This window comes from Podarcis vaucheri (genome assembly GCF_965113315.1).
Source record: "Podarcis vaucheri genome assembly, chromosome: 5".
In the NCBI taxonomy this organism is placed as follows: domain Eukaryota; kingdom Metazoa; phylum Chordata; class Lepidosauria; order Squamata; family Lacertidae; genus Podarcis; species Podarcis vaucheri.
In genome coordinates this window covers 7,471,006-7,495,508 of record NC_138763.1, presented here as the reverse complement: position 1 = coordinate 7,495,508, position 24,503 = coordinate 7,471,006, and the positions used below count along the sequence as shown (strand labels likewise).

At 44.3% G+C, this 24,503-nt stretch overlaps 2 protein-coding genes across 3 annotated transcripts in view; one reads left to right on the top strand and one right to left on the bottom strand.

The window, feature by feature from the left end:
• The window catches only part of LOC309533172 (cytochrome P450 2J2-like), a 196,926-nt gene that overhangs the window by 49,845 nt on the left and 122,578 nt on the right, over positions 1-24,503 (bottom strand). The gene's annotated exons all lie outside the window — the stretch shown is intronic.
• LOC309533176 (cytochrome P450 2J5-like) overlaps positions 9,088-24,503 on the top strand; it is a 317,301-nt gene continuing 301,885 nt past the window's right edge. The window contains exons 1-5 of one of the 2 annotated variants that reach the window (XM_082224389.1): positions 9,088-9,436; positions 12,846-13,008; positions 19,287-19,436; positions 19,626-19,786; positions 20,762-20,938. In XM_082224389.1, the coding sequence (XP_082080515.1) occupies positions 9,269-9,436; positions 12,846-13,008; positions 19,287-19,436; positions 19,626-19,786; positions 20,762-20,938 (819 nt within the window). In that variant the 5' untranslated portion in view covers positions 9,088-9,268. The remainder of the gene's footprint in view (positions 9,437-12,845; positions 13,009-19,286; positions 19,437-19,625; positions 19,787-20,761; positions 20,939-24,503) is intronic. The other variant, XM_082224388.1, reaches the window with a different exon arrangement.

The following is a 24,503-nucleotide window of genomic DNA, read 5'->3' as shown; positions in this document are numbered from 1 at the left end:
TTGAGATAAATATGAACACTACCATTGAAAAAAGAGTAATCTGGGACGCAAGTAAAGCAGTTATGAGGGGGTTTCTAATTCAACAGAATGTAATAAAGAAGAGAACTCAAAATGAGAAAAAAGATAAAATTTTGGAAAAAATAAAAGAGGGTGAGAAGAAACTGAGAGCGGAACCAAAGTCACAAGAGATTCTGAGAGAAATAAAGTTATACCAAATATATGAAGATGATGAATCAGGAAATAGAATGGAAAATTAAACAGATGAGACAAAGGACATTTGAATCGGCTAATAAATGTGGAAAACTGTTAGCTTGGCAAATGAAAAAAAAGACAAAAACTTAACACCATTACCAACTTGGAAGTGGAAGGAAAGAACATCCAGAATCCAGTGGAAATTAGAAAATGCTTCCAGAGGTACTTTAAACAGTTATATACACAAGGGCCACAGAAAGAGTTTGATTTAGACCAATTCTTAAAAACAAATCTCTCAAGAAAATAAGTTAATGTTGAACTACAAAATAACAGAACAGGATGTGGAAGGTGCCATTCAGAACATGCAGTTGGGCAAATCTCCAGGGCCAGATGGCTTAACCTCCAAATATTATAGACATTTGAAAGATTGGATAATTCAACCACTAAAGGAGGTTTGTAATGAAATTTTGGAGGGGGGAAAAGTGCCAGAGTCGTGGAAGGAAGCTTATATTACACTAATACCGAAAAATGAGTCTGAAAAGACACAACTTAAGAATTACCGCCCCATATCCCTGCTTAATGTGGATTACAAAAAATTTGCAGATATATTGGCTAAAAGATTGAAAAAAGTTTTAGTTGAGGAGATACATAAAGACCAAGCTGGCTTTCTCCCGGGCAGACACTTGTCTGACAACACGAGAAATATAATTAACATTTTAGAGAAGCTGCAAGTGAATATTAATACTAAAGCTGTTTTAATTTTTGTAGATGTGGAGAAAGCCTTTGACAATATTTCTTAGAGTTTCATGAAGAAAAATCTTCAGGGGATGGGGGTTGGTCAAGGGTTTGAAAATGGTATAAGTGCAATTTATTCAGAACAAAAGGCTAAACTGTGGAGTTTGGAACTGACAGGGTTAAAACTCCGTGGTGTCCTGTATCTGGGAGGAGCTTGATGCAGGGAAGTGCGTCACAGTGTGTGTCTGCTTTGAGACTTGCTTTCACTTCTGACTGAGTGAGACTGAGAGAAACAGCTTGGCACAGAAGCTGCGAGAGTGCTTTTGGAAAGCACAGGGAAATGGCTGAATGTTCTGATGGATTTATTGCTTTGTAAATAAACGCTTCTAAGAGATAAGCACCGATCTGCCTTTGGACTTGATTTATCCCTCATCTCACACGGAAGCAGGACCGCTGCGACTCTGCGCCCTGCCCGGGTCAGCTTCAAGCTTCCAAACAGAGCTGCACAGGGGAAGCGCTGACTGGACGGCAGGATTAATTTCCCAAGATAAACTAATAGTTAACAATGTGGTGACAGAGGAATTTAAGATAGAGAAAGGGACACGACAAGGCTGCCCAATTTCCCCATTGCTCTTTATTTCGGTCCTGGAGGTTCTGCTGAACATGATCAGAAGGGACCGTTTGATCAAAGGTATACAAGTCGGAGCCAAACAGTACAAATTGAAAGCTTTTGCAGATGATTTAGTATTGACGTTACAGGAGCCAGAATCTAGTACTAAAAGAGTATTAGAATTGATTCAGGAATTTGGTCATGTGGCAGGATTTAAGTTGAACAAGTTAAAAACTAAGGTGCTTGAGAAAAAATTTAACACCGATTGAGAAAGAGAGGTTTCAGAAGGAGACAGGTTTAACACTGGTTAAGAAAGTAAAATACCTGGGGGTTAATATGGCCGCTAAGAACTTAAACCTATTTAAAGACAATTATGAGAAATGTTGGTCAGAAGTGAAAAAGGACTTAGAGATATGGTCAAACTTGAAACTTTCCTTGTTAGGTCGAATTGCTGTTATAAAGATGAATGTATTGCCAAGAATGATATTTTTGTTTCAATCATTGCAAATCTTGGACAAAATGGACTGTTTCAAGAAGTGGCAGAGAGACATTTCTAGATTTGTCTGGCAGGGCAAGAAGCCCAGAATAAAATTTAAAATATTAACTGATGCAAAGGACAGAGGTGGATTTGCCCTGCCAGACCTTAAACTTTATTATGAATCAACAGCATTCTGCTGGCTGAAAGAATGGCTGCTTCTTGAGAACACAGACATTTTGGATTTAGAAGGTTTCAATAATGGTTTTGGGTGGCATGCATATTTGTGGTATGACAAGGTTAAAGCACACAAAGCATTTAAAAACCATATTGTTAGGAAAGCATTGTAAAATGTTTGGATAAGATATAAGGACTTACTTGAAAATAAAACCCCAAGGTGGTTGTCACCGACGGAAGCAAAGGCTCAGAAAAAGCTCAATATGGAGGCCAAATGGCCGAAATATTGGGAAATTTTGGAACAAGGAGACAAATTGAAACTGCAGAGTTTTGAGAAATTAAAAGATAAAGTGCGAGACTGGCTTCATTACTATCAGATAATGGAGGCATACAATTTGGACAAGAAAATTGGCTTCCAGGTGGAAAAATCAAAATTGGAAACAGAACTGTTAGAACCTGTCAGGGAACTGCCATCAGAGGCACGGGAGAAGGAGAGGGTCTCTGATTCTGCAGGGGAAGGTCCAAGCGCTAGAGGGAGACTCAGCCGGGAAGGAGGGGAAGAGAATGAGTGTAACACCAGGGATGCAGGAGAGCAACGGGACAGGGAGGTGCAGGGGCTCCAGGACTCTTCGTTGGAAGTTAGCGAGGAGAGCCCAAGCACCCCGCTGCCCACACCCACCCTGCGCAGGAGACTCTCGCGCAGTGAGAGGCGGAAACAATTGGGCGTCAAACAACTCTTATGTTGGCAACGCTTTAAGAAACGCCCACAGACAGATTCTACGAGTGACTAAGGGCAGCCATGCTGAGATGGGCTGTGCAGTCCGGAGGGTTTAACCAGGCAATCTAATGCTCAAACGGAGCAGGATTACGCACGAGTAACTCCCAACCCATTATAGCAATCTGTCTGTCTCTGAAAGTTGCTCGTGCACAACAAGCAGAAGGGGGGCATCATGAGTAAGACCGGAGAAGTCGGAGCCACGAGAGGGGCGGCTGGCGGCCAATCGCTGGAGGAGAGAAACCGCGATCTGGAAGAGCACATAGCCATCCTGACGGCGAGGCTGGATGAACGACGGTCTCAGGATGCTCAGGGGAAACCCACCCCCATAGCAAGGAAGGTACCGGGACTGGTGCACAAGTTTGGGGGAAAGCCTCAAGAGTATGGGGCGTTTAGAACAGAAATAGAATATGCCCTGAAGCTGCAGCAAAACGATTTTGAAAATGATGCAGGCAAGGTTGCTTATATTGTGGGGCACTTGCAGGACGGGGCGAGGGAGTGGATTCGACCGCTTATGGCAACGCAGAATGATGCCATGGAGGATTTACCGAAATTCCTTCAGGCGATGGACGCGATGTTCAGTAGTGAATTGCAACAGAGTGTGACCAAACGGGAACTGCTGAACTGTAAGCAGGGAGAAGGGTCAGTTAGAGACTATTGGTCACGTTTTGCCATGATAGTTCATCGCCTGGGGTGGCAGCTGGACTCGGAGCCCATACAAATGCTATTTGAGGAGGGGTTGTCACCAACGGTCAAAGATGAGCTTTCGCAGGCACCCCGCCCAGAGTCTAAGGATCAGCTGACCAAGGCAGCCCTTGCGATTGGCGTAAGACAGGAAGCGTGGGCTCAAGAGAGGCGGGAAGGGGGAGAGCAGCGTTGTCATGACTACCGCATTCCTAGAATACCTAGGCAGCCTTCCCCGCCGGCGGAGCCAATGGAAATAGGCAGTGCGCGCGCCCAGGAAGTTTCAAACTCCAGCGAGAGTCACAGAAAGGAGGGAAAGGATGTAAAAACGACCAAGAAATGTTTCCTTTGCCAACGGCCAGGACATTTTGCCAGAGTCTGCCCACAAAGAAAGGCCTGGCAAGGAATGGTGGGGTCCATGGGAGGCGAGGAGGGGGAACCCCAGACTCTGGAGCAGGGAAACGGAAACGCTTGGCTGCCGATCAGCGGGCACAGCAGCTGAGCCAACAACCAATGAATGTGCCCAAACCAGATTCTCCAAGAGCCGCAATTGCCATTGAGGTGGTAATAGAACTCCCTAATGGGCACCCAGTGAAGGTTCAGGGTATGCTGGACTCAGGAAGCTCATGCAATTTTTTTAGCAGGGACTTTGCCTTAGAGCATCAGCTTCACCTGCTACCTTTGGATGCACCTCTGCAAATCACCACCATTGATGGGCGGGAACTGATTGGGGGGGAAGTTACACACCAGACCCCACCTATGAGAATGAGAGTGTCTAGGCACTCAGAGCCAATTGCCTTCCACGTTGCCCCATTAGCGGGTCCCCCACTAATATTAGGGATGAGCTGGCTAGCGCAACATGATCCGGTGGTGGCGTGGCATCAGAGGACTGTCAGCTTTGGGTCTGACTACTGCCTGCAGCACTGCTTTGGAGGGGAAACGCCAAGGATGAGCGTAGCCAGAGTGGCTAGCACTGCAGTGGAGGGTAAAGGGGAGGTGCCATCACAATATGCTGATCTGAAGGAGGTGTTCAGTGAGAAGGAGGCAGATAAACTGCCACCCCACAGGCCGTTCGATTGCCAGATCAATTTGCTCCCTGGGGCGCAGCTGCCGGTGGGTAAGCTGTATGCCATGTCAGACAGGGAGATGAAGGAGTTATGGGACTTTATCGACAAGAACCTAAAGAGAGGGTTCATAAGAGAGTCAAAGGCAGTGGGGGGTAGTCCAGTATTTTTTGTGGACAAAAAGGGCACTGATAAACCGAGACTTGTAGTTGACTTCAGAAGGGTAAATTTGGTGTCAGAACCTGTGACTTTCCCTATGCCCAGAATTGACGACATTCTGACGAGAGTGAGGAAGGGAAAGATTTTCACCAAGCTGGACCTGAGGGGGGCTTACAACTTAATACGAATGAGAGAGGGAGATGAATGGAAGACCACCATGTTCACAACCCTGGGGGCCTTTGAATATCTCGTTATGCCTTTCGGATTACAGTCAGGCTCCGCCTGTTTTCAAGCGTTCGTGCACCACGTGTTGGGGTCTCTGCTTTACAAGAATTGTGTAGCATTCCTGGACGACGTCTTAATATATTCAGAAAATGAGGAGCAACATGTGAGAGATGTCAGGGAAGGGCTACAACGATTGCAGAAACACCAGTTGTGGGTCAAGCTAGAGAAATGTCAGTTTCATGCCCGAGAGGTGGAGTTCCTGGGGTACAAGTTATCTGACAAAGGCTTAGCCATGGACCCAAGCAAGGTGCAAGCCGTATTGGAGTGGAAAACCCCTAAGACACGAAAGGACGTGCAGAGATTCCTAGGTTTTGGCAATTTCTACAGGAAGTTCATCAAGAACTTTGCACACTTGACAGCCTCAATCACAGACTGTCTCAGTTGTAAAAAGAAGTTTGTGTGGACGGAGGAAGCCCAGCGATCCTTTGAAAGCTTGAAGAAGGCGTTCGCGTCGGAAGAACAATTACTACATGTGGATTTGGAGAAACCACTGCGGTTGGAGACGGACGCGTCAGACAGAGCTATTGGGGCGGTTCTGTTGCAGCCAGGACTGAACAAGCAAGAATGGAAACCGTGTGCCTTTTTCTCGAGGAAGCTGAGCAAGTCGGAACAAAACTACACCGTGTATGACCGAGAGCTGCTAGCGATTTACGCCGCCTTTCGTTGGTGGCGCCATTTTTTGATAGGGGCCCAGCGCAAGATCCAGGTCTGTACAGATCATAAGAACTTGGAATACTGGCGGACAGCACGGGTGCTCAACCAGAGACAGATTCGCTGGGCGCAGGAGTTTTCCAAGTTTTCCTTCGAAATCCAGTATGTGCCCAGCAGGCTAAACGTGAGAGCAGACGCTCTCTCGCGTAAACCGGAGTACTTCGAAGGAGAGGGACCGCCGGAGACCCGCCACGTCATACCTGAGGACCGATGGGTGTGTGGGGGAACTCTAGTGGGCACAAGAGAACTGGCAGGACTCACTAGGGACGATGAATTCGCACGAACAAAAATCAGGGAATTCCAAGATGGGTGGGGAGCACCAGAGGGGTTCGAGGAGAAGGAAGGGGTGTTGTACTACAGGGGGCGATGTACGTACCGGGGGAAGCTTTAAGAAGAAGGGTACTCAAACAACTACATGACACCCCCACAGCGGGGCACTTTGGGCAACACAAAACCATGATGCTGGTGACCCGACAATTTTGGTGGCCACGGGTGAGGGAAGATGTACGCGAATATGTAAGAGGGTGTGACCGCTGCCAGAGGGCCAAAGGGGAACACACGATGCCAGCAGGTTTGCTGGAACCCTTACCCACGCCAAACAAACCCTGGGAGGTGGTGTCAATTGATTTCATGACAGATTTGCCCAAATCGAGGGGAAAAACAGCAGTTATGGTAGTAGTCGACTTGCTAACCAAAATGTGCCATTTTATCGCCTGCTCACATGCGGTGACGGTGGAAGAAACGGCACAGTTGTTTGTAGAACACATTTTCAGGCTGCATGGCGTCCCCTTGAGGGTTTTATCTGACTGCGGAAAACAATTTACTTCCCGGTTCTGGAGGAAGCTCATGAGCCTACTGCAAGTCGAGGTCAGCTTCTCGACAGCGAGACACCCAGAAACCAATGGGCAGGCGGAAAGGGCAAACAGTGTACTCCAGCAATACTTACACTGCTACGTTAGTGAGAGGCAGAATGATTGGGTAGAGAAACTAGCGCTAGCAGAATTTGCGTACAATAATGCTGAACATGTGTCCACTGGTATGAGCCCCTTCTTAGCCAATTATGGGTGTCATCCCAGGGCATTCCCGGGTAATGAGGAACAGAGCTGGAGTGTGCCTGCAGCTGAACAGTTTGTGGAAGAAATGGAAGCGTTACATCAACAGCTCAAGATGAACCTAGAAAGGGCCAAGGCCAATTACAAGAAGCAAGCAGATAAACATGGAAGGGAAGGGGAAACCATTAGGGTGGGGGATCGCGTGTGGTTGTCCACTCAAGGGTTACCCTTTAAGGGAGGGTGCAAGAAGTTGCAGCCCAGAAGACTGGGGCCGTTTGAAGTTATACAACAGATAAACCCCGTGGCGTTCAAGCTCAGGTTGCCCAACAACATGAAAATACATCCCGTGTTCCACAGGTCCTTGCTCTCACCACACAGAGATGGGCGGGAATTCGAGGGGCGGGAGGTAGAAGTCTTGCCACAACCGCAGGTAGAAGAGAGGGAAAACCAGAGCTCGGCCGCAGAGATAGTGGATTCAAGGTGGCGAGGGCGGCAGGTGGAGTACTTGGTGGCGTGGGAAGGAGAGCCCTGGTTGGAAAACACGTGGGTGCCAGCAGAGGCAGTTGGCGACAAGCATATGGTGGAAGTGTTCCACCGACGGTTTCCAGATAAACCCAAGCCCTTAGAGCGATTCGGGGAGGAACAGTTCGGCACCACAGAGGAGGAAGAGAGTTTCGAAGGGTTTTCAGAATCCGAAGAAGAATCGGATTGGGAGAGTCATTCCTTAGGTGGGAACCTTAGCAGGTGGGAAGAGGTATTCACACCCACAGATGAGGAGGACAGCTCATTCCGGGGTTTCCTTGGCTCGCCGACCAGAGAAGAGGCTGCAATAGAGCCCCCGGGTCAGAGGGGGAGTGAAGGGGGCCCTGGGAGGGAGGTGGCTGTCAGGGAACAGCCATCAGAGGCACGGGAGAAGGAGAGGGTCTCTGATTCTGCAGGGGAAGGTCCTGTGAACTGAACATTCTAGGGTGAATGAGCAAGGAATGCTTCAGCTCTTAGCGGTTTGCCAAACTTGTGTGCAGAAGCAGAACTTCCCATCATCACTGTAAGGATAATAGGTAGTCTGAATTGGGGCAAGGCATTCTCATGCACGCTTACAATGCCCTGTGACCATTATGTGGTGAATGCTTTGGGAATGATTTGAAAAAAGGAGCTCAACTATTATATGGTGGTGACCATTAGGCAGTGAAATATGTAGGACACATTTTGAATATCTGCTGCCAGAGTTTCCGTTGGATCCCTCTCTTCATTCCAGTATTGTGTTATTGTGCCAAACCAAAGATCCTGAAATCTAGCACCAGCAGCTACTGCTATAAATACAGGAAAGTGTGTGTGGGTTTCTTATCATAACCAGCTATGAAGCAGAGGGCCGGCCCATCCACGAGGCAGGCTGTGACAGCTGCCTTTTACAGTGGAATGCCAACAGGAGGCATCTCTGGGGGTGTGCTGCCTAGCCATCTGAAGAATTAGACAAGCAACCACAGACTCCTTCCTTATGACTATGAGAAAACATTTAAAGGGCTGTCCAGAACAAAGGTTCTCTATTATTGTTGCACTCAACAGGAAATGGATTACCTAGGAGCGAAGAACTAGGGGCTGAGGTCCCTTCAGTGCCCCTCTAAAATATGTGAAGGGGCCTGGCTCCGCCAAAGTTCATGGCAATTGCCATTCTAATGGTGGACGTGAGCCACATTATGCGATTGATTATGCGAGGTGGGGCTCACTTGCCCCCTTCCTCATATTTTATTCAAGTTGGCACCCCTGATGGATTGCAACTAGCAAGTGCTCTGTGGAAGTAGCAATTGTACTGCACTGTGGTTCGATTCAACTGCAGGTAGAAGTTTGTTGGCTTTTGCAATTGTAATGCATTTACTATCCTGGCCCTCATTGCTGGATTAATAAGAGCTTGAACTCAGAGTTCTTTCTGAAGGCTTTGACGCCTACATCAGATTGGATGTTCCCAAGGCACAGGTTACAGGGAGTAGCAATTCCATAAGAGGAAAGATACCCATATTAAATACCAGATGACTCTCGGGGTACTGGAAGTAGATCACAGTCTCTTGGGAGTTCAATGTGCCTGATATAAAGCACACTTCGTCACATCTGCGTGACACATATCAAAACGATTATAGCATTTGATTTTATTAGTGTTTGATTGTATCACATTCCAAGGCTACTTACAAATGGTGTCGCACCCCTTGTTGCTTATTTGTTTTCAGTAACTGAGCATATAAAAACAGAGAGTACTGCTGATGTCTTTGACGAAAGCAAAAACTCCTTAGAGAAAGAGAGTTGAACCTGACCAGGCAACCTAGAAAAAATTAAGGAGAAAGAGACAGCAAGAGAAGGATGGAGGTATGGGCACTTCTGATTGCTCTGCTGGTGCCTTTTCTGATTCTGCACTACCTGAAAGAGCTCTGGTCACGCAGGCATTATCCTCCAGGTCCTCTCCAGCTTCCTCTCATTGGAGCCATATGGAGGTTTGGATTCAAGATGGATGAAAATACTCTCATTCAGGTACTTATTGCTTCGTAATAACTCTGATGCCAGTAATTGTTTTATCTATTTCCCCCAACAATTGTGATATTTCAGCTTCAACAATAGAATGGGTTAAAATGGTAAATGCCATAAGCCTCCGTTGTCAGAAGCTGTAAGCAATAGAAAAAATAGTGATAATGTAAATAGTATTATTAATAATATTGAAAAGCACAAAACCATATAAAAGTTGAAAATGCGCATTAAAAACTACAGATCAAAAATATTTATTGTATACTGTTAAACTGAGGAAGGAGGAGAGAACACCCTCAAAGGAAGAATGCTTTATGAATATCTTGGAATATGCAGAGATGGCAAAAATTGATAAAAGATACAAATTTAGAATCTTTTAAAGAAGATTGGAAAACCTTTCCTGTCTATATAAAAATGTTATTTCCCATATGCAAAGACCACAGTGTGGTTTGAAGTGTAAGAAAACAGCAGAATATATTAAGAAACATGTTGTAGAGGATGAAATTAGATAAGATGCAACTTTAAAATGCAATCGTATGTAATTCAAGTTATAAACATTGATATTGGGTGAGTGGGAAATCACTTGTTTTGTTGAATTGGAATATAGTGGTACCTTGGGTTAAGTACTTAATTCGTTCCGGAGGTCCATTCTTAACCTGAAACTGTTCTTAACCTGAAGCACCACTTTAGCTAATGGGGCCTCCTGCTGTTGCCACGCCACCAGAGCATGATTTCTGATCTCATCCTGAAGCAAAGTTCTTAACCCGAGGTACTGTTTCTAGGTTATCAGTGTCTGTAACCTGAAGCGTATGTAACCAGAAGCGTATGTAACCTGAGGTACCACTGTATTATTGCTGAGTAACAAATGTAACTTTATATATGGAAAATTTCTATATTCCAATTGTTTTGTTAATTTGAATGTTGTTGTTGTTGTTGTTGTTGTTGTTGTTGTTGTTGTTGTTGTTGTTATTAAGCACCCAATAACCCCCCCCGACTCAAAAAAGAACCACATTTTAAAAGGGCATAGGACAGGGGTCTGCAACCCGCGGATCCGGAGCCACATGTGGCTCTTTTATACCTTTGCTGCGGCTCCGGGGCAGATACTAGCGAGGGGAGGAGGCGCATTGTGCGCCCCAACACTCCCCACTGTGGCAGGCGCTGTACTGGCTGTGACGTCGCATGGGGGCGGTGCGTGCGTTAGTCACGCACCGTCCCGACGTCACCTTCCCGGCCACTGTCAGATTGGAGGGCAGCGGAGCGCATGCTTTAAATGTTGCAATGGTTTTGCGGATCCCAGGTTTTTTTTTCCGGAAACGGGTCCAAGTGGCTCTTTTTGTCTTAAAGGTTGCAGACCCCTGGCATAGGATGTCAATGAAATCAACCAAAGGCCTAGTTTAAAAGGAAGGTTTTGCCAGGTGAACTTCCCTGGCGAGAACATTCCACAGATGGGGAGTCACTGCAGAGCAGGTCCATTCTTGTGTTGCCACCCTCTGGACCTCATATGGAGGAGGAACACAAGGAAGGGCCTCAGAAGATGATTTCAGGTCCGGGTAAGATAATATTGAAAGAGGCAGTCCTTGAGGTATTGTGGTTCTGAGCCATTTAAGGCTTTCTAGGTCAAAACCAGCACTTTGAATTGGGTCCAGAAACTAATTGGTAGCTGGTGCAGCCGGACCAGGAGCGATGTAATCTGCTCTTGTTCCAGTGAGCAACCTGGCCGCTGAATTCTGCACTAGCTGAAGTTTCCGAACTGTCTTCAGAGGCAGCCCTATGTATAACACATTGCAAGTAATCTTACCTTGAGGTTACCAAGGTTAAGAAATGTAACTTTCTATATGAAAAAAGAATAAAATATTATTACAGAAAAAAGACAGACCACAGAATTCATTCACAGCAGCCTCTCAACAGGTACTAACCTCCATGCGCTATTCAATCTTTTTCACTCAAAGCAGAAGCACTTATAAAAAACAAACTATAAACTAAAATACCAAAATCTTCTTAAAGGATCTCTGCGGTAAACTAGGGTTGCCATTTTTTAGGAAATTGTTGAACTTTTTCTTTTCTTTTCTTTTTTTGTTAAGCTTTTTCCATTGGGTTGCCGTACATCTGGGTGTTCCCTGACATTTTGCCGATTCCTGTTAGGACACGTCAGGAATTTTCCCTATGTACGGCAATCCTACAGTAAGTGCTAATCTCCAGGTAATACTTTCTCCAAGATTACAAGGCCAGTGCTGTGAAATCAGCTTCAGAGAGTCATTTAGAAAGCTGTGAAACTGATGGCAGTTGGAAAGGAAGTCTTGCTACCACTTACAAGTTGTCCCATAGAAAATACAACAACATTTTATGTTGCCTTGTGTTTCCCCCCCGGATTTCACATAGCTACCCATGCTGCCATTATCCTACTTTGTATGGTTTTGTGCTTTTCAGTATTAATCGGAATCTTGCCCCTTTATACTAGTTTTAATGTGTGTCGTTCATAGCTGCTGGTTGAAGGGCACACATCTCCAGAACACATTGTGTAACACAAGAAGCTGAATTAATAAAACAGCTTATCACAGTATGTTCTTGATCTTGTTTTCCTTTCGTTCTATTGCATTTTGCGACATGGCCTAGAACAGGTCTGTTCAACTTTCAAGAGACTGAGATCTACTCCCACTATAAAAAAACTGGCGGTGATCTACTAAATTTGTTGAGCATTTTTAGGGGGCCAAAGTTCTTGAGCTTTCAGGAGGGTTCGGGGGCCCCCCAAGATCTACCACAGACACAGCGCAATCTACTAGTAGATCCCGATCTACCTGTTGGACATCCCTGGCCTAGAATGCTGTGTACTTCTCCCCTTCCAACAGACGGAAGGGCAACAAGTTCGATTGGCAATGAATCAGGAGCACATCAGCCTTTCTCAGCAGCAGCTCACGTGTAACTAGAGAAGACAAGAGACAAACAGAACAGGCACCTTTCCATTGCCTCCTCCGCAAGCATTAACTCTTTGTCAGACCATAGTTTATTTTATCTGTTTGTTTCTTAAATACAATTTGAGCCTTTTTTCAGCAAAGTTCTACATCCCTGCACACACAAAGATTGTGGCAAGATCATTTTCTGGCAATGACTTGTGCATCTTCTTGTCTGTCGCAGGAGAGCTGGTTGCTATGAAGTGTCTCTGCTGCTCTGATCCTAGGCAGAGGCAACATAGCTAGGAGGGAGTAAAACAAATGGGTTGGAATCATGGGAGGGAGGAAGGAAGGAAGGAAGGAAGGGGAGGAGGAGGAGGAGGGGGAGGGGGAAAGATGATAGCAAGATGACTGCACATAGTGAGAAACTGCAGAGGTGAGGGAGGATGACGTTCTCGTATTAAGTTGAAATATCCAACTGCATTTTTTGAACACATCATTCCTCTCTTCTCTTTTGACCCAAATGGTAGCTGGGAAAGCAACATGGAAATATTTACACCATATGGTTAGGACATCTACCCATTGTAGTAATGTCTGGATTCCAAGCAGTGAAAGAAGCGCTCATTGACCACTCTGAGGAATTAGACGTGCGACCAGAGACTCCTTACCTTAGGACTCTGATAAAAGGAAAGGGTAAGTAGTGAAGAATAAGAATTTCTACTGGTATTTTCTTAAGATGAAACATTTAAAGGGCTGTCCAGAAAAACAGGTTCTCTATTACTGCTGCACACAACGGGAAAAGCATTACCTAGGAGCCAACACCTAGGGGCTGAGGTAATTCAGAGTGGCTTGTCCTCATGCTATCAAATGACACATTCATTTGGGTGCATGAAAACCTGGCTTCAGCACGTGTGAAGATTTGATTGATTATGACATCTCTAAGAAACACAACACACTGCTTCTCTCAACAAGCTCTTCCAACATGTTTTGGGCATGGACTCATGTGGCAAATATAACATGTGAACTTTGCAATCACATAGTTACTATCATCATTATGCATTATGAATTGCTTCTTGCATGTATGTCTCAAGGCACCTTACAGAGATATAAAAACAGTTTAAACTATGAATAATCATTTTTTTAATAAATATTTTATTAAGTTTAACAATAAGAAAATTCAAAAAGATACAAAAACAAGAAAAATACAAAATTACAAAAAACAATAACACAAACATTGAACACAAAAAGAGGGAAAAAGAAAACACATGTACAGAGAAAACAAAAAATTCCCTTTTTCTTAATTTCTCATCTTCAATTAACTTATTTTCCTGACTTCCTCACATCTCCTGTTCTTGTATCCCTTTTAATAATTAGTTCAGCAAATTCATGTCCTATTAATTTATCTATTATTTATCCAAATCATACATTTTAGCTTATTGCTAGAACCCCTGCGGTTCATTTCAATGTCCTCAACATTCAAAAATTTTACAATGTTTCTGCAAATAAATTTTAAATTTCGTCCAATCTTCCTCCACCAGCTCTTCTCCCTGGTCTCGGATTCTGCCAGTCATTTCCACCATCTCCATGTAGTCTATTAATTGCATCTGCCAGTCTTCCAGAGTGGGTAGATCTTGTGTCTTCCAATGCTTTGCGATGAGAATTCTTGCTGCTGCAGTAGCGTACATAAAAAAAGTTCTATCCACTATGCCCAGGAGGAAGGCCTCTGGTTTCTTCGGGAAAGTATACTTAAATACCTTTTTCAATTCATTATATATCATTTCCCAGAAGGCCTTGATCCTTGGGCACGTCCACCAAAGGTGAAAGAATGTACCTTCAATCTCTTTACATTTCCAACACTTATTATCGGGCAGATGATATATTTTTGCAAGCTTGACTGGGGTCATGTACCACCTATAAATAAACTATGAATAATCATAGTTTAGAGGTCCCTTGCCCTAAGTAAGTCAGATTATCCTCCACCAGGGCCAGGGCCTTTTCAGTGATGGCTCTGACCTGGTGGAATGCTCTGTCCCATGAGACCAGGGCCCTGCAGGATTTGACTTCCTTCCGCAGGGCCTGTAAGACAGAGCTATTCTGCCTGGCTTTCAATTTGAACTTAGCCTGATCTTTTATTTGCCTTACTCCCCTCCCCTCCCCTTTTTATGAAGATTACCCACTGTGGGATCCCACAGCTAATTCTCCCCTGGTCTCCTCTCTGGCCCAAATGGGACTAATTTAGCCAGGTACCCCGCTGATCATCTAATGTTTATTGGCTGGATTTCCCCCCTAAATTGATTTTTGAATTCCGAATTTATTGTTATTCACGTTTTATATTGTATTTTATGCTTTTTTTGTTGCATCAATTAAGTGTTTTAAATTTGTTGATAGCCGCCCTGAGCCCAGTTTTCTGGGAAACTGGGAAGGGTGGGGTATAAATAAAAATTTATTATTATTATTTATTATAAAAGGTTTTAAAACAGTACAAAAATCAACAACAACTAAATATGGGTTAAAACAATAAAAGGTATACACCTATTGAAGTGACCTTTGTACATGACTGGGAAAGCTTGTTGGGGAAAAAATGTCTTCCTTTTTTTTGGGAAAGTACAGAGTCATATTCTGAATGCAGTTCCAAAGAACAGGGACATTCACTCTGAAAGACACAATGTGAGTTACTGTGGGGCTGGCTTGCCCAATAATTCCCATCACTAACTCCACAGTTTATTACTGGTGCTAAGGGCTCCTCCAGAAAACATTTTTTAATTGCACATTCATCATGATTTGTGCTCATAATACTTTCAAGGTGGTTATATCCAACTCCATTGTCAATACTATTTATGCCTGCAAAGATTTTGAGGTGATCATACAGTTTCATTTCCATTCTGTCACATCCTTTAACTTTCTGCTGAAAACTACAAATGCACAAACTTATTTTTGTCCCTCTTTCGTTGCAATATAGATAGTTTTCCCAGACAGAAATAATGCAGTAGTGTTCAGGCAGCGTTTCAGAAGAATTAACAAAGCAGAATATATCCACCATTGATGCATTACATCTTGTCAAGAATATGGTGCAGAATTCACCCTCAGTAAAAATCCCAAACCTGTCTAGCTGGACCAGTAGAAGTAGTAACTGGTTGACACCACACATTATATCCTTAAAAACAGTGTCGAAAAATTGGCTGAATTGGGTTTATTTGGTTTTCCATACTTTTTTATTGAAACTTTTCAGCAACACTAACTAAACATACAAAAAAGTAAAAGAGAGAAAGAAATGCCAAGCCCTGTCTCAAAGGTAGATCTTATAGGCGAAGGGGATCAAGATATGGATATGCTCGTACCCCTTCCAATCTGCGCCCCATCCCGAGGGACGAGGGTAGGGTGAGCAAGGATTACTCACCTCCGTCACTGGTGCTGTGCTATGCCAGGTCTATAGGCAACAAAACCGCCACCCTGAGAGATTTCTTTACCTCGCAGGGGGTAGACCTGGCTTGTGTGACAGAGACCTGGGTGCACAAAGGGGAAACAATTACCTTACGAGAGATGGCGCCCCTGGGTTTCTCCATCATCCACCAGTCGCAGACTGTGGGCTGGGGGGGGGAGGGGTGGCATTCTTAATCCGGGAAGATTGTCCTTTCAGGGCTCTACCATTGCCATCGATCCCCGGCATTGAATGTGTTGGCCTAGTGTGAGGCTCCGAGGAGATCTTGGCTGTCTGTCAGGTGTACCGGCCACCTAGCGCACCAGCAGCCACCCTGTCAGGCCTACTGGAGGCGGTGGCCGGCTGGGCCATGGAGTTCCCTAACCTATTGGTATTGGGGGACTTCAGCATCCATGCTGATACCACTCCCTCCTCATAGGCTCTGGACCTGGTGTATTCCATGGCGACACTAGGGCTCTCCCAGTTTGTTTCGGGCCCCACACATCAAGCAGGCCACACGCTGGATTTGATCTTTGGCGTAGGTATAGATCTGATCATGTCTCCTTCGATGAAGGTGCCATGGTCTGATCACTACGCTCTGAAAGCCAGGATTGACTTTCCACCCCCACCCTGCTTAGGTGGCGAGCCAATTTGGGCTCGCCCGCAGAGGCTGATGGACCCTGATAGATTCCGCCAAGCCTTGCGGGACCTTGCTCCCCCTGGCGACTCATTGACTGACCTTGTTGAGGGCTGGAATACCCAGCTCCTGGCAGCCATCGATGAGATCACACCTAAGTGCAGAGGCTTGACAACCATAAGTCAGGAGTGCTCTGATGGTGTTTCCGGCTTGGCAGGGGGTTGGACTCGATGGCCCTTGTGGTCTATTCCAACTCTATGATTCTATGAGATCACACCTAAGCGCCCTCTGCGACCCTGCAGAAACCGGGCTCCCTGGTTTACCGAGGAGCTCCGGAAAATGAATCGGAACCTCAGACGGCTAGAGTGAGTATGGCGGGGTGCCCGTGATGGAGCCTCAAGAACATCTTATAGGGCTTTTATGAAAACCTATGAGATGCCGGTGAAGGCTGCTAAGAAGTCTTACTTCTCGGCCTCCATTGCATCCGCTAGCTCTCACCCGGCGCAATTATTTAGTATAATTTGGACAGCCAAATTTAAATAACAATTTGACACACAGCTGTGAGGCATTTGCGAGCTTTTTTGCAGAGAAGGTCTTTTTGCTCCGCCATGGCCTCCCTGCCAATTTGGATACAATAAAGGAACTGGAGGCCCCTCAACTGTCCTCGGGTCCAGTATTGGACAACTTCGACTGGATATCCCCAGCTAATGGGGACAGACTCTTCTGAGCTGGAAAGCCCACCACCTGTCCTCTTGACCCGTTCCCGTCTTGGCTGATTAGAGCGTGTCGAGATGAGGTGCGGGCCCTCCTAGGGGATAGGATATCATCAATTTGTCCCTTGGCACCGGGACATTCCCAGGGGAACTGAAGGAGGCAGTGGTGCGCCCGCTCTTAAAGAAAACATCATTAGATTCCCTTATATCTAACCAATTACTGCCCGGTTTCGAATCTTCCGTTCCTGGGTAAGGTGATTGAGAGAGTGGTTGCTGACCAGCTTGCTGGTTTTTTGGATGAAACATCGGCACTGGATCCATTCCAGTCCGGCTTCTGCACTGGTCATGCGACCGAGACGGCTCTGGTTGCCCTAACAGATGATCTTCGTAGACAGCTGGATCGAGGCGGGTCAGGGCTGTTGATTATTCTAGATCTGTCAGCAGCTTTCAACATGCTCAATCACGAACTTCTGGACCACCACCTTGCCAACGTGGGGATCCAGGGCACAGTCCTTCAATGGCTGCACTCGTTTCTCTCTGGTCGGGGACAGAGGGTGGTGCTTGGGGGGGAATTGTCATCGCGCCACTCCTTGGTGTGTGGAGTACCTCAGGGTGCGATACTCTCCCTGATGCTTTTCAACATCTTTATGTGGCCCCTTGCCCAGCTTGTCCAGAGTTTTGGGCTGGGTTGCCATCAGTATTATTATTATTATTATTATTATTATTATTATTATTATTATTATATCTTGTCTCATACAGAATGGAGTGGACCCTCCCAGCTCTCACCTGGGTGCTTCCCTTTCTTCCCCCAGTCTCCTATCCTGGGAGCTCTGTCCTTCTCTGCCTCTCACACAGGGTCTTTCACCAGCCAGATATCACCTTCAAGTGTGTACCCAATAGTCTTCCTCCATTCCAGTATGGTGACTTTATCTCCCCAAAAATTCCAACCATTCCTCCATGGGTTTTTTTTAAAAAACAAATCCTTCATTTCTATTTAAACAGGAATCTCTGCACTGTAGTCATATACAATATTAAAAAGTAATCCATAGTTAATTACTTGTTGTATATTTATTATTTTACACCCAGTTTTATACCATACTGAGGTCTTATTAACAACTCACTCTCCACCTTAACAGTCTGCCTTGAAAACCTGCATCTGTCTCCTTAATAGAGGAGCATATTTGTTCTCACAATCAGAGAGGTAAATTTCACTTTGCAGTTGGCATTTACACCAAAGGGGTGAAGAAGTTAAAAGTGATATAAAATGAGAATTCTTGGCCATCGGAACAACCTTAGCAGTTTAGAATATTTCTTAGTTGCAAATAATAAAAACATGCTTTTTGTTTTGTTTTCTGCCTGTTAATAATTGCCTCTTCTTGTGCCAGCGTATAGCTTGCTTTCCAAGTGAAAGTTCAATTGGTAGATTTATATCCTGGCTATCATTAATCACCACATAATCATCTCTGTCTGTGGAGTGTCGGCAGTAGACATTTAGTCAGCCATCTTTCTTCATGGAAGTCCCTTAACTGAATTGGGTTTGTAATTTGAATTTACTGTTAGTATTTAACATTATGAGAAAACTCAGGTGATACCTGCAAGTCCACTCTTTGTTGCAGAAATCACCACTGTTTACATAGATAAACCCAACTCCCTTCTCAGCTTTGCTAGGAATAATTGGTGAATCAAAGCATCTATTTTGCTGATAAATGCTTGGTTACAAAAAGCTAAATGTTGACACTGTACAGCAGGGCTTTCAGTAGACTCATGATATGCTCTGGTGTGGTCTCTTGCTCTGGCTGAGAAACTGACCCACCAGGTTAGGGTGGCCAGAAGCAAGTTAAGTCCTTTATCCTTCTACAACAAATGCCATCCATCTGTCTCCCAAATGAGAAGTGAAATTTGATCGTGACGGCCTTCCATGGAAAAATCTAAACTTGTCGACATCACACTGTATCGGATACCAGTTTTCTCTGAAAAAATCAAAATGGTAGAGCTGTCGAGAAATCTCACTTTTTGCTGATACTGTAAAGTTCGGGTGCATGTGATGTCATTCTGAGCGTCTGCACATGTGTGAACTGCAAAACCCTGAAGTAACCTGTTCTGTTACTTCCGGGTCGCCATGGGAGGCAACCTGAAAAGATTTAACCCAAAGCGACTTTAAACCAAGGTATGATTGTTGTTATTTCTCACTGATTTTCCATAGGTATTGGATTATCAAATGGTCACACCTGGAGGCAACAGAGACGCTTTGTTGTAGTCACTCTGCAGAAGCTGTGGCGGGAAAAGAAAGGCATGGAGCACCAAGTAGCAGAGGAGGCCCATCAGCTCGTGGAGGTTTTTGCACATTCAAAGGGTATGTGATGCTAAGTGATGGTGCTGAGCTCGCATATGGAGATATATTTGTCCATTTTAGAAAGGGATGTGATATGCTTTTCTTGGTTCCTAATGGAGATCCCAACAGCTTCTCTTGGCCACCATGAAACCCCACTCTCAGTATGAACTGGACCAGCTGAGCTAACATTAGTATATTTTTATTTTGCAGGACAACCACTTGACCCCTCCTTGCCCATCGCTACTTCAGTCTCCAACATGATAAGTGCTGTGGCTTTTGGGCACCGGTTTGCTCTTGAAGATGAAAGGCTCCAGAAGCTGATAGAAGCCATAGATTTTTCCCTACAATTTGCATGTAGCTTTGGTTATGCTGTGAGTAGTCATTTCCATTCCTGCCAAACAGGTCTCCCAAGGGCCTTAATACCACAAATCAGTATTCTGATAGAGGGTTGGAGAAGTGAGATCAGGTTTAAATTGATCTGAGATAAGGACCACTTACTATCTCACAGCCTGATCCATTGCTCATGATTATCATTGAGATAAAAAACATGCACAACCCCCCCATAAAACAGCAACAAAAGAAGACTTTGTCCACCACAGGAGACACTTTAGAGGGAAGATGGGACAAAAATGGAACAATGACCTTCAGAACAGATCATCTAGAGCCCACCAATGGGAACAGAGGTGAACAAAATAATCTTCTCAAGAAGGGAATTACATCGTTTTGTTGCCATCATGAAAAACTAAATGTGTCTACTCTATACCCACCTACCAGTGGCAATCATGGTGAGGCCCCTGCAGCCACCACTTGGCTGGAATTTTTTTTAAATGAAAGAGAGACCAGCAACTCAAGCACTATCGCTATTGCTGAGGAAAGCAGCCCGCTTCTGCTAAACCCTTTCCGCAAATTTAAGTTCAGTTCTCCACATTTCTACATCCATTCCTAATCTGTAAAAAAATTAAAAAGTACTCATGAAACTTACCGTACTTGAATTTTCCCCCATCCCTATTCTCCACCCACCTCCAACTACCACAAATGGGCACTAACTTGTTCCAGGAGAGGTCCTGAGATAGTGCCCAGTTTTGAAATTATGCTGGGGAGCTGGAAAAATATTTTGAGCCATAGTTTTCTTTCATATTTTCAGCTAGGGATAATTCACAGAATCCAATCATTGTGGGATTCCAGAGAAGCTATAGACACCTTCCTTCTTCTTAATGAGACTCAAACTAATATGCCAGCCCTGAAGAATAATGCAGATCATGTTTTTTAAGTGCAATTCCAACGCACAAATGGTTTGAACAAGCTTCCTCATGGTAATGGTAGCATTTCTGCTATTTTCCCTTTAGCTTTATGAAATGCTCCCATGGCTCATGAAACATCTCCCTGGTGCCCACAAGAAGGCTTTCTCCTGCACAGAGATGGTGCGTTCATTTGCAAAGGAGGAGATAAAGAAGCATAAGGAGAATGAGTCTGTGCATGAGCCACAGGATCTCATTGATTTCTATCTACTTCAGATGGAGAAAGTAAGTATCTGCTAGAAAGCGAATGCTGCTCATCCAAGGAATCATTATATTCCATGTTATGAGTGAATACTAATCCTGAAAAAACAGAGAGAGGAGCTGAGAGAAGTCTTTCTTTTTGGGTAGGGGAAAATAGGGGGGATTGAGGATGATATGTTTTTGATTAATTGTTATGTTGCAATCTTTAATAAAAAATAAATATAAGTGAATACTAATCTCTTGCCAGGACACCAATAACTCTCTCTGCCCCACCCCCAATTCTCTCATAGTCATTTTAATTGCTAAAGTGAGTTGACATCCTTCCTTGGGCATCTACTAAAATAGCTAGGAAAGGATAGATATTTTCATGTACAAATGTGAATGCAAATGAGTATCTGCTTCAAAACTGTAGGCAGCTCATTCAAGGAATCATTATATTCCCTGTTATATGTGAATGCTAATCCCTTGCTAATCCCTGCGGGACCTGACATCTTTCTGCAGGGCCTGCAAGACAGAGCTGTTCCACTAGGCTTTTGGTCAGGGGCAGCCTGACTCCCTCCTCTGGCAATCTGCACAGAATTTTGCTTAACGGTTGCCATCAATTTGATTTTAATTAATTTTATAATGGAATGTTTTTAGAATGTGGGATTCTTTGATTGTTGTTAGCCACCCTGAGCCTGGCTTCGGCTGGGGAGGGCAGGATATAAATAAAAATTTATTATTATTATTTTTATTGCCTGGAAACCAGTACAGTGGTACCGTGGTTCTCAAACCTAATCCATTCCAGAAGTCTGTTCCAAAATCAAAGTGTTCCAAAACTGAGGCATGCTTTCCCATAGAAAGTAATGGAAAACGAATTAATCCATTCCAGACCAAAGTGCAACATCTACTATTGCTTCATTGACTATGCAAAAGCCTTTGACTGTGTCGACCACAGCAAACTATGGCAAGTTCTTAAAGAAATCGGAGTGCCTGATCACCTCATCTGTCTCCTGAGAAATCTCTATGTGGGACAAGAAGCTACAGTTAGAAGTGGATATGGAACAACTGATTGGTTCAAAATTGGGAAAGGAGTACGGCAAGGCTGTATATTGTCTCCCTGCTTATTTAACTTATATGCAGAATTCATCATGCGAAAGACTGGGCTGGATGAATACGAAGCCAGAATTAAGATTGCCGGAAGAAATATCAACAACCTCAGATATGCAGATGACACAACCTTGATGGCAGAAAGTGAGGAGGAATTAAAGAACCTTTTATTGAGGGTGAAAGAGGAGAGCGCAAAATATGGTCTGAAGCTCAACATCAAAAAAACGAAGATCATGGCCACTGGTCCCATAATCTCCTGGCAAATAGAAGGGGAAGAAATGGAGGCAGTAAGAGATTTTACTTTCTTGGGCTCCATGATCACTGCAGATGGTGACAGCAGCCACGAAATTAAAAGACGCCTGCTTCTTGGGAGAAAAGCAATGACAAACCTAGACAGCATCTTAAAAAGTAGATGCATCACCTTGCCAACAAAGGTCCATATAGTAAAAGCTATGGTTTTCCCAGTAGTGATGTATGGAAGTGAGAGCTGGACCATCAAGAAGGCTGATCGCCGAAGAATTGATGCTTTTGAATAATGGTGCTGGAGGAGACTCTTGAGAGTCCCATGGACTGCAAGACGATCAAACGTATCCATTCTTAAGGAAATCAGCCCTGAGTGCTCACTGAAAGGACAGATCGTGAAGCTGAGGCTCCAATACTTTGGCCACCTCATGAGAAGAGAAGACTCCCTGGAAAAGACCCTGATGTTGGGAAAGATGGAGGGCACAAGGAGAAGGGGACGACAGAGGATGAGATGGTTGGATGGTGTTCTTGAAGCTACCAGCATGAGTTTGATCAAACTGCAGAAGGCAGTGGAGGACAGAAGTGCCTGGCGTGCTCCGGTCCATGGGGTCACGAAGAGTCAGACACGACTAAACGACTAAACAACAACAAAGTCTGCTGGGATTTCTTCTCTCTCCCAGATTTTTTCAATGATCTTGTGAAGTTGTTGTGTAAGTTCAATTCCACCCACTTTGAAGACTTCAGCAGGTATTCTGTCAGGTCCACTAGCTTTGTTGTTTGGTTAATGGCTGTACACAACTCTCCCAGATTAGGAGATACTGCAAGCTCATCTCTAACTTGTTTTTGAAGAATTTGTGAGAGGACCTCAGCAGCTATGGGGGAGTTGCGGTTAAGGAGATGTTGGTAATGTTCTTTCCAGTGCAGTGCAGTAGCTTCTTTATCTTTTAGAAGTGTGGTACTGTCTGCTGAGCATAGGGGCCTATGCCATGATTTATTGGCCCATACATGGTCTTTGTGGCTTTAAAGAAATTCTGTGCATCATGAGTGTCAGCTAAGCGCTGGATCTCTTGAGCCTTTTTTTAATCCACCGGGTGCTTTTTAGCTCTCTGGTTCTTCTTTGAACCTCAGCCTTAGCATTGGCATAGGTTTCTTTCTTAGTGGCACAGTTTCTGTCTCTTTGTCAGATCTGAAAGGCTTTCCTTTTCTTGTCAATCATGCGTTCAATCTCACTGTCTTTCTCATCAAACCAGTCCTCGTGTTTCTTGGTTTGCTAACCGATAGTTTGTTCACAGGCTGCAATAATGGATGTTTTTAGCTTGGTCCAGTGTTCCTCGATGTTATCAGGGAATTCTAAAAGCAGATGGTCCTTAAGAGTTGTTTGGAAGCAGATTCAGAAATTTGGGGAAGTGGCAGGATTTAAATTAAACAGGAATAAAACAAAACTACCAGTTAAAAACTTGAAGGAAGAAGAAAAAATGGAATTGGAGCAAAACATTGAGATAGAAGTCCATTAAAAGGTTAAATATTTAATATTTAGGGATATGGCTAACATCAAGAAATATAAACTTATACAAAGACAATTATGAAAAAAATTTGGCTTGAGATAAAAACAAATTTAGAAATATCTCTCACTGTTAGGAAAAAGAGTGGCGGTTAAAATGACTGTGCTGCTTAGAATGCTATTCCTCTTCCAATCAGTCCCAGTAATTGTGAAAGATGAATGTTTTAAAAAATGGCAGAAAGAATTTTTTAAGTTTATTTGGGGGGGGGGGCAAAAGGCCAAGGATAAAATATAAGATACTTACAGAAATCCCGGTTAATGGGATCTTGAAGGGCTTGAGTGTTCATTTTGCACCTTGGTTTCCTTCCTTGAAGCCTGTGTTGAGGTATAATCTTGATAGCCATTGTGGAACGTATTAGTCGGTGATCTGTCCAGCATTTGTCGGCACTCGTCATAGCTCTGGTAAGGAGCACATCACAGAAATCTTTAGCACAGACAATAACATAGTCTAAGAGGTGCCAGTGGTTTGACTGAGGATGCCTCCATGAAGTTTTAAATTTATTTTTCTGTCAAACGAGTGTGTTGGTAATAGTAGCCTGTTGGCTTTCGGTGAGTTTAACAGAAGTCTGGTAGGGACTTCTGACAGGAGCTTTACAAGATTGTTTTTGATAGCGAAGCCTACCTCATGTATTTGACCTTCTTGTTCAGATAGACCTTTCCAGAAGAACGTGCAGCCTCCTTTTTCTTCCTTCAGTT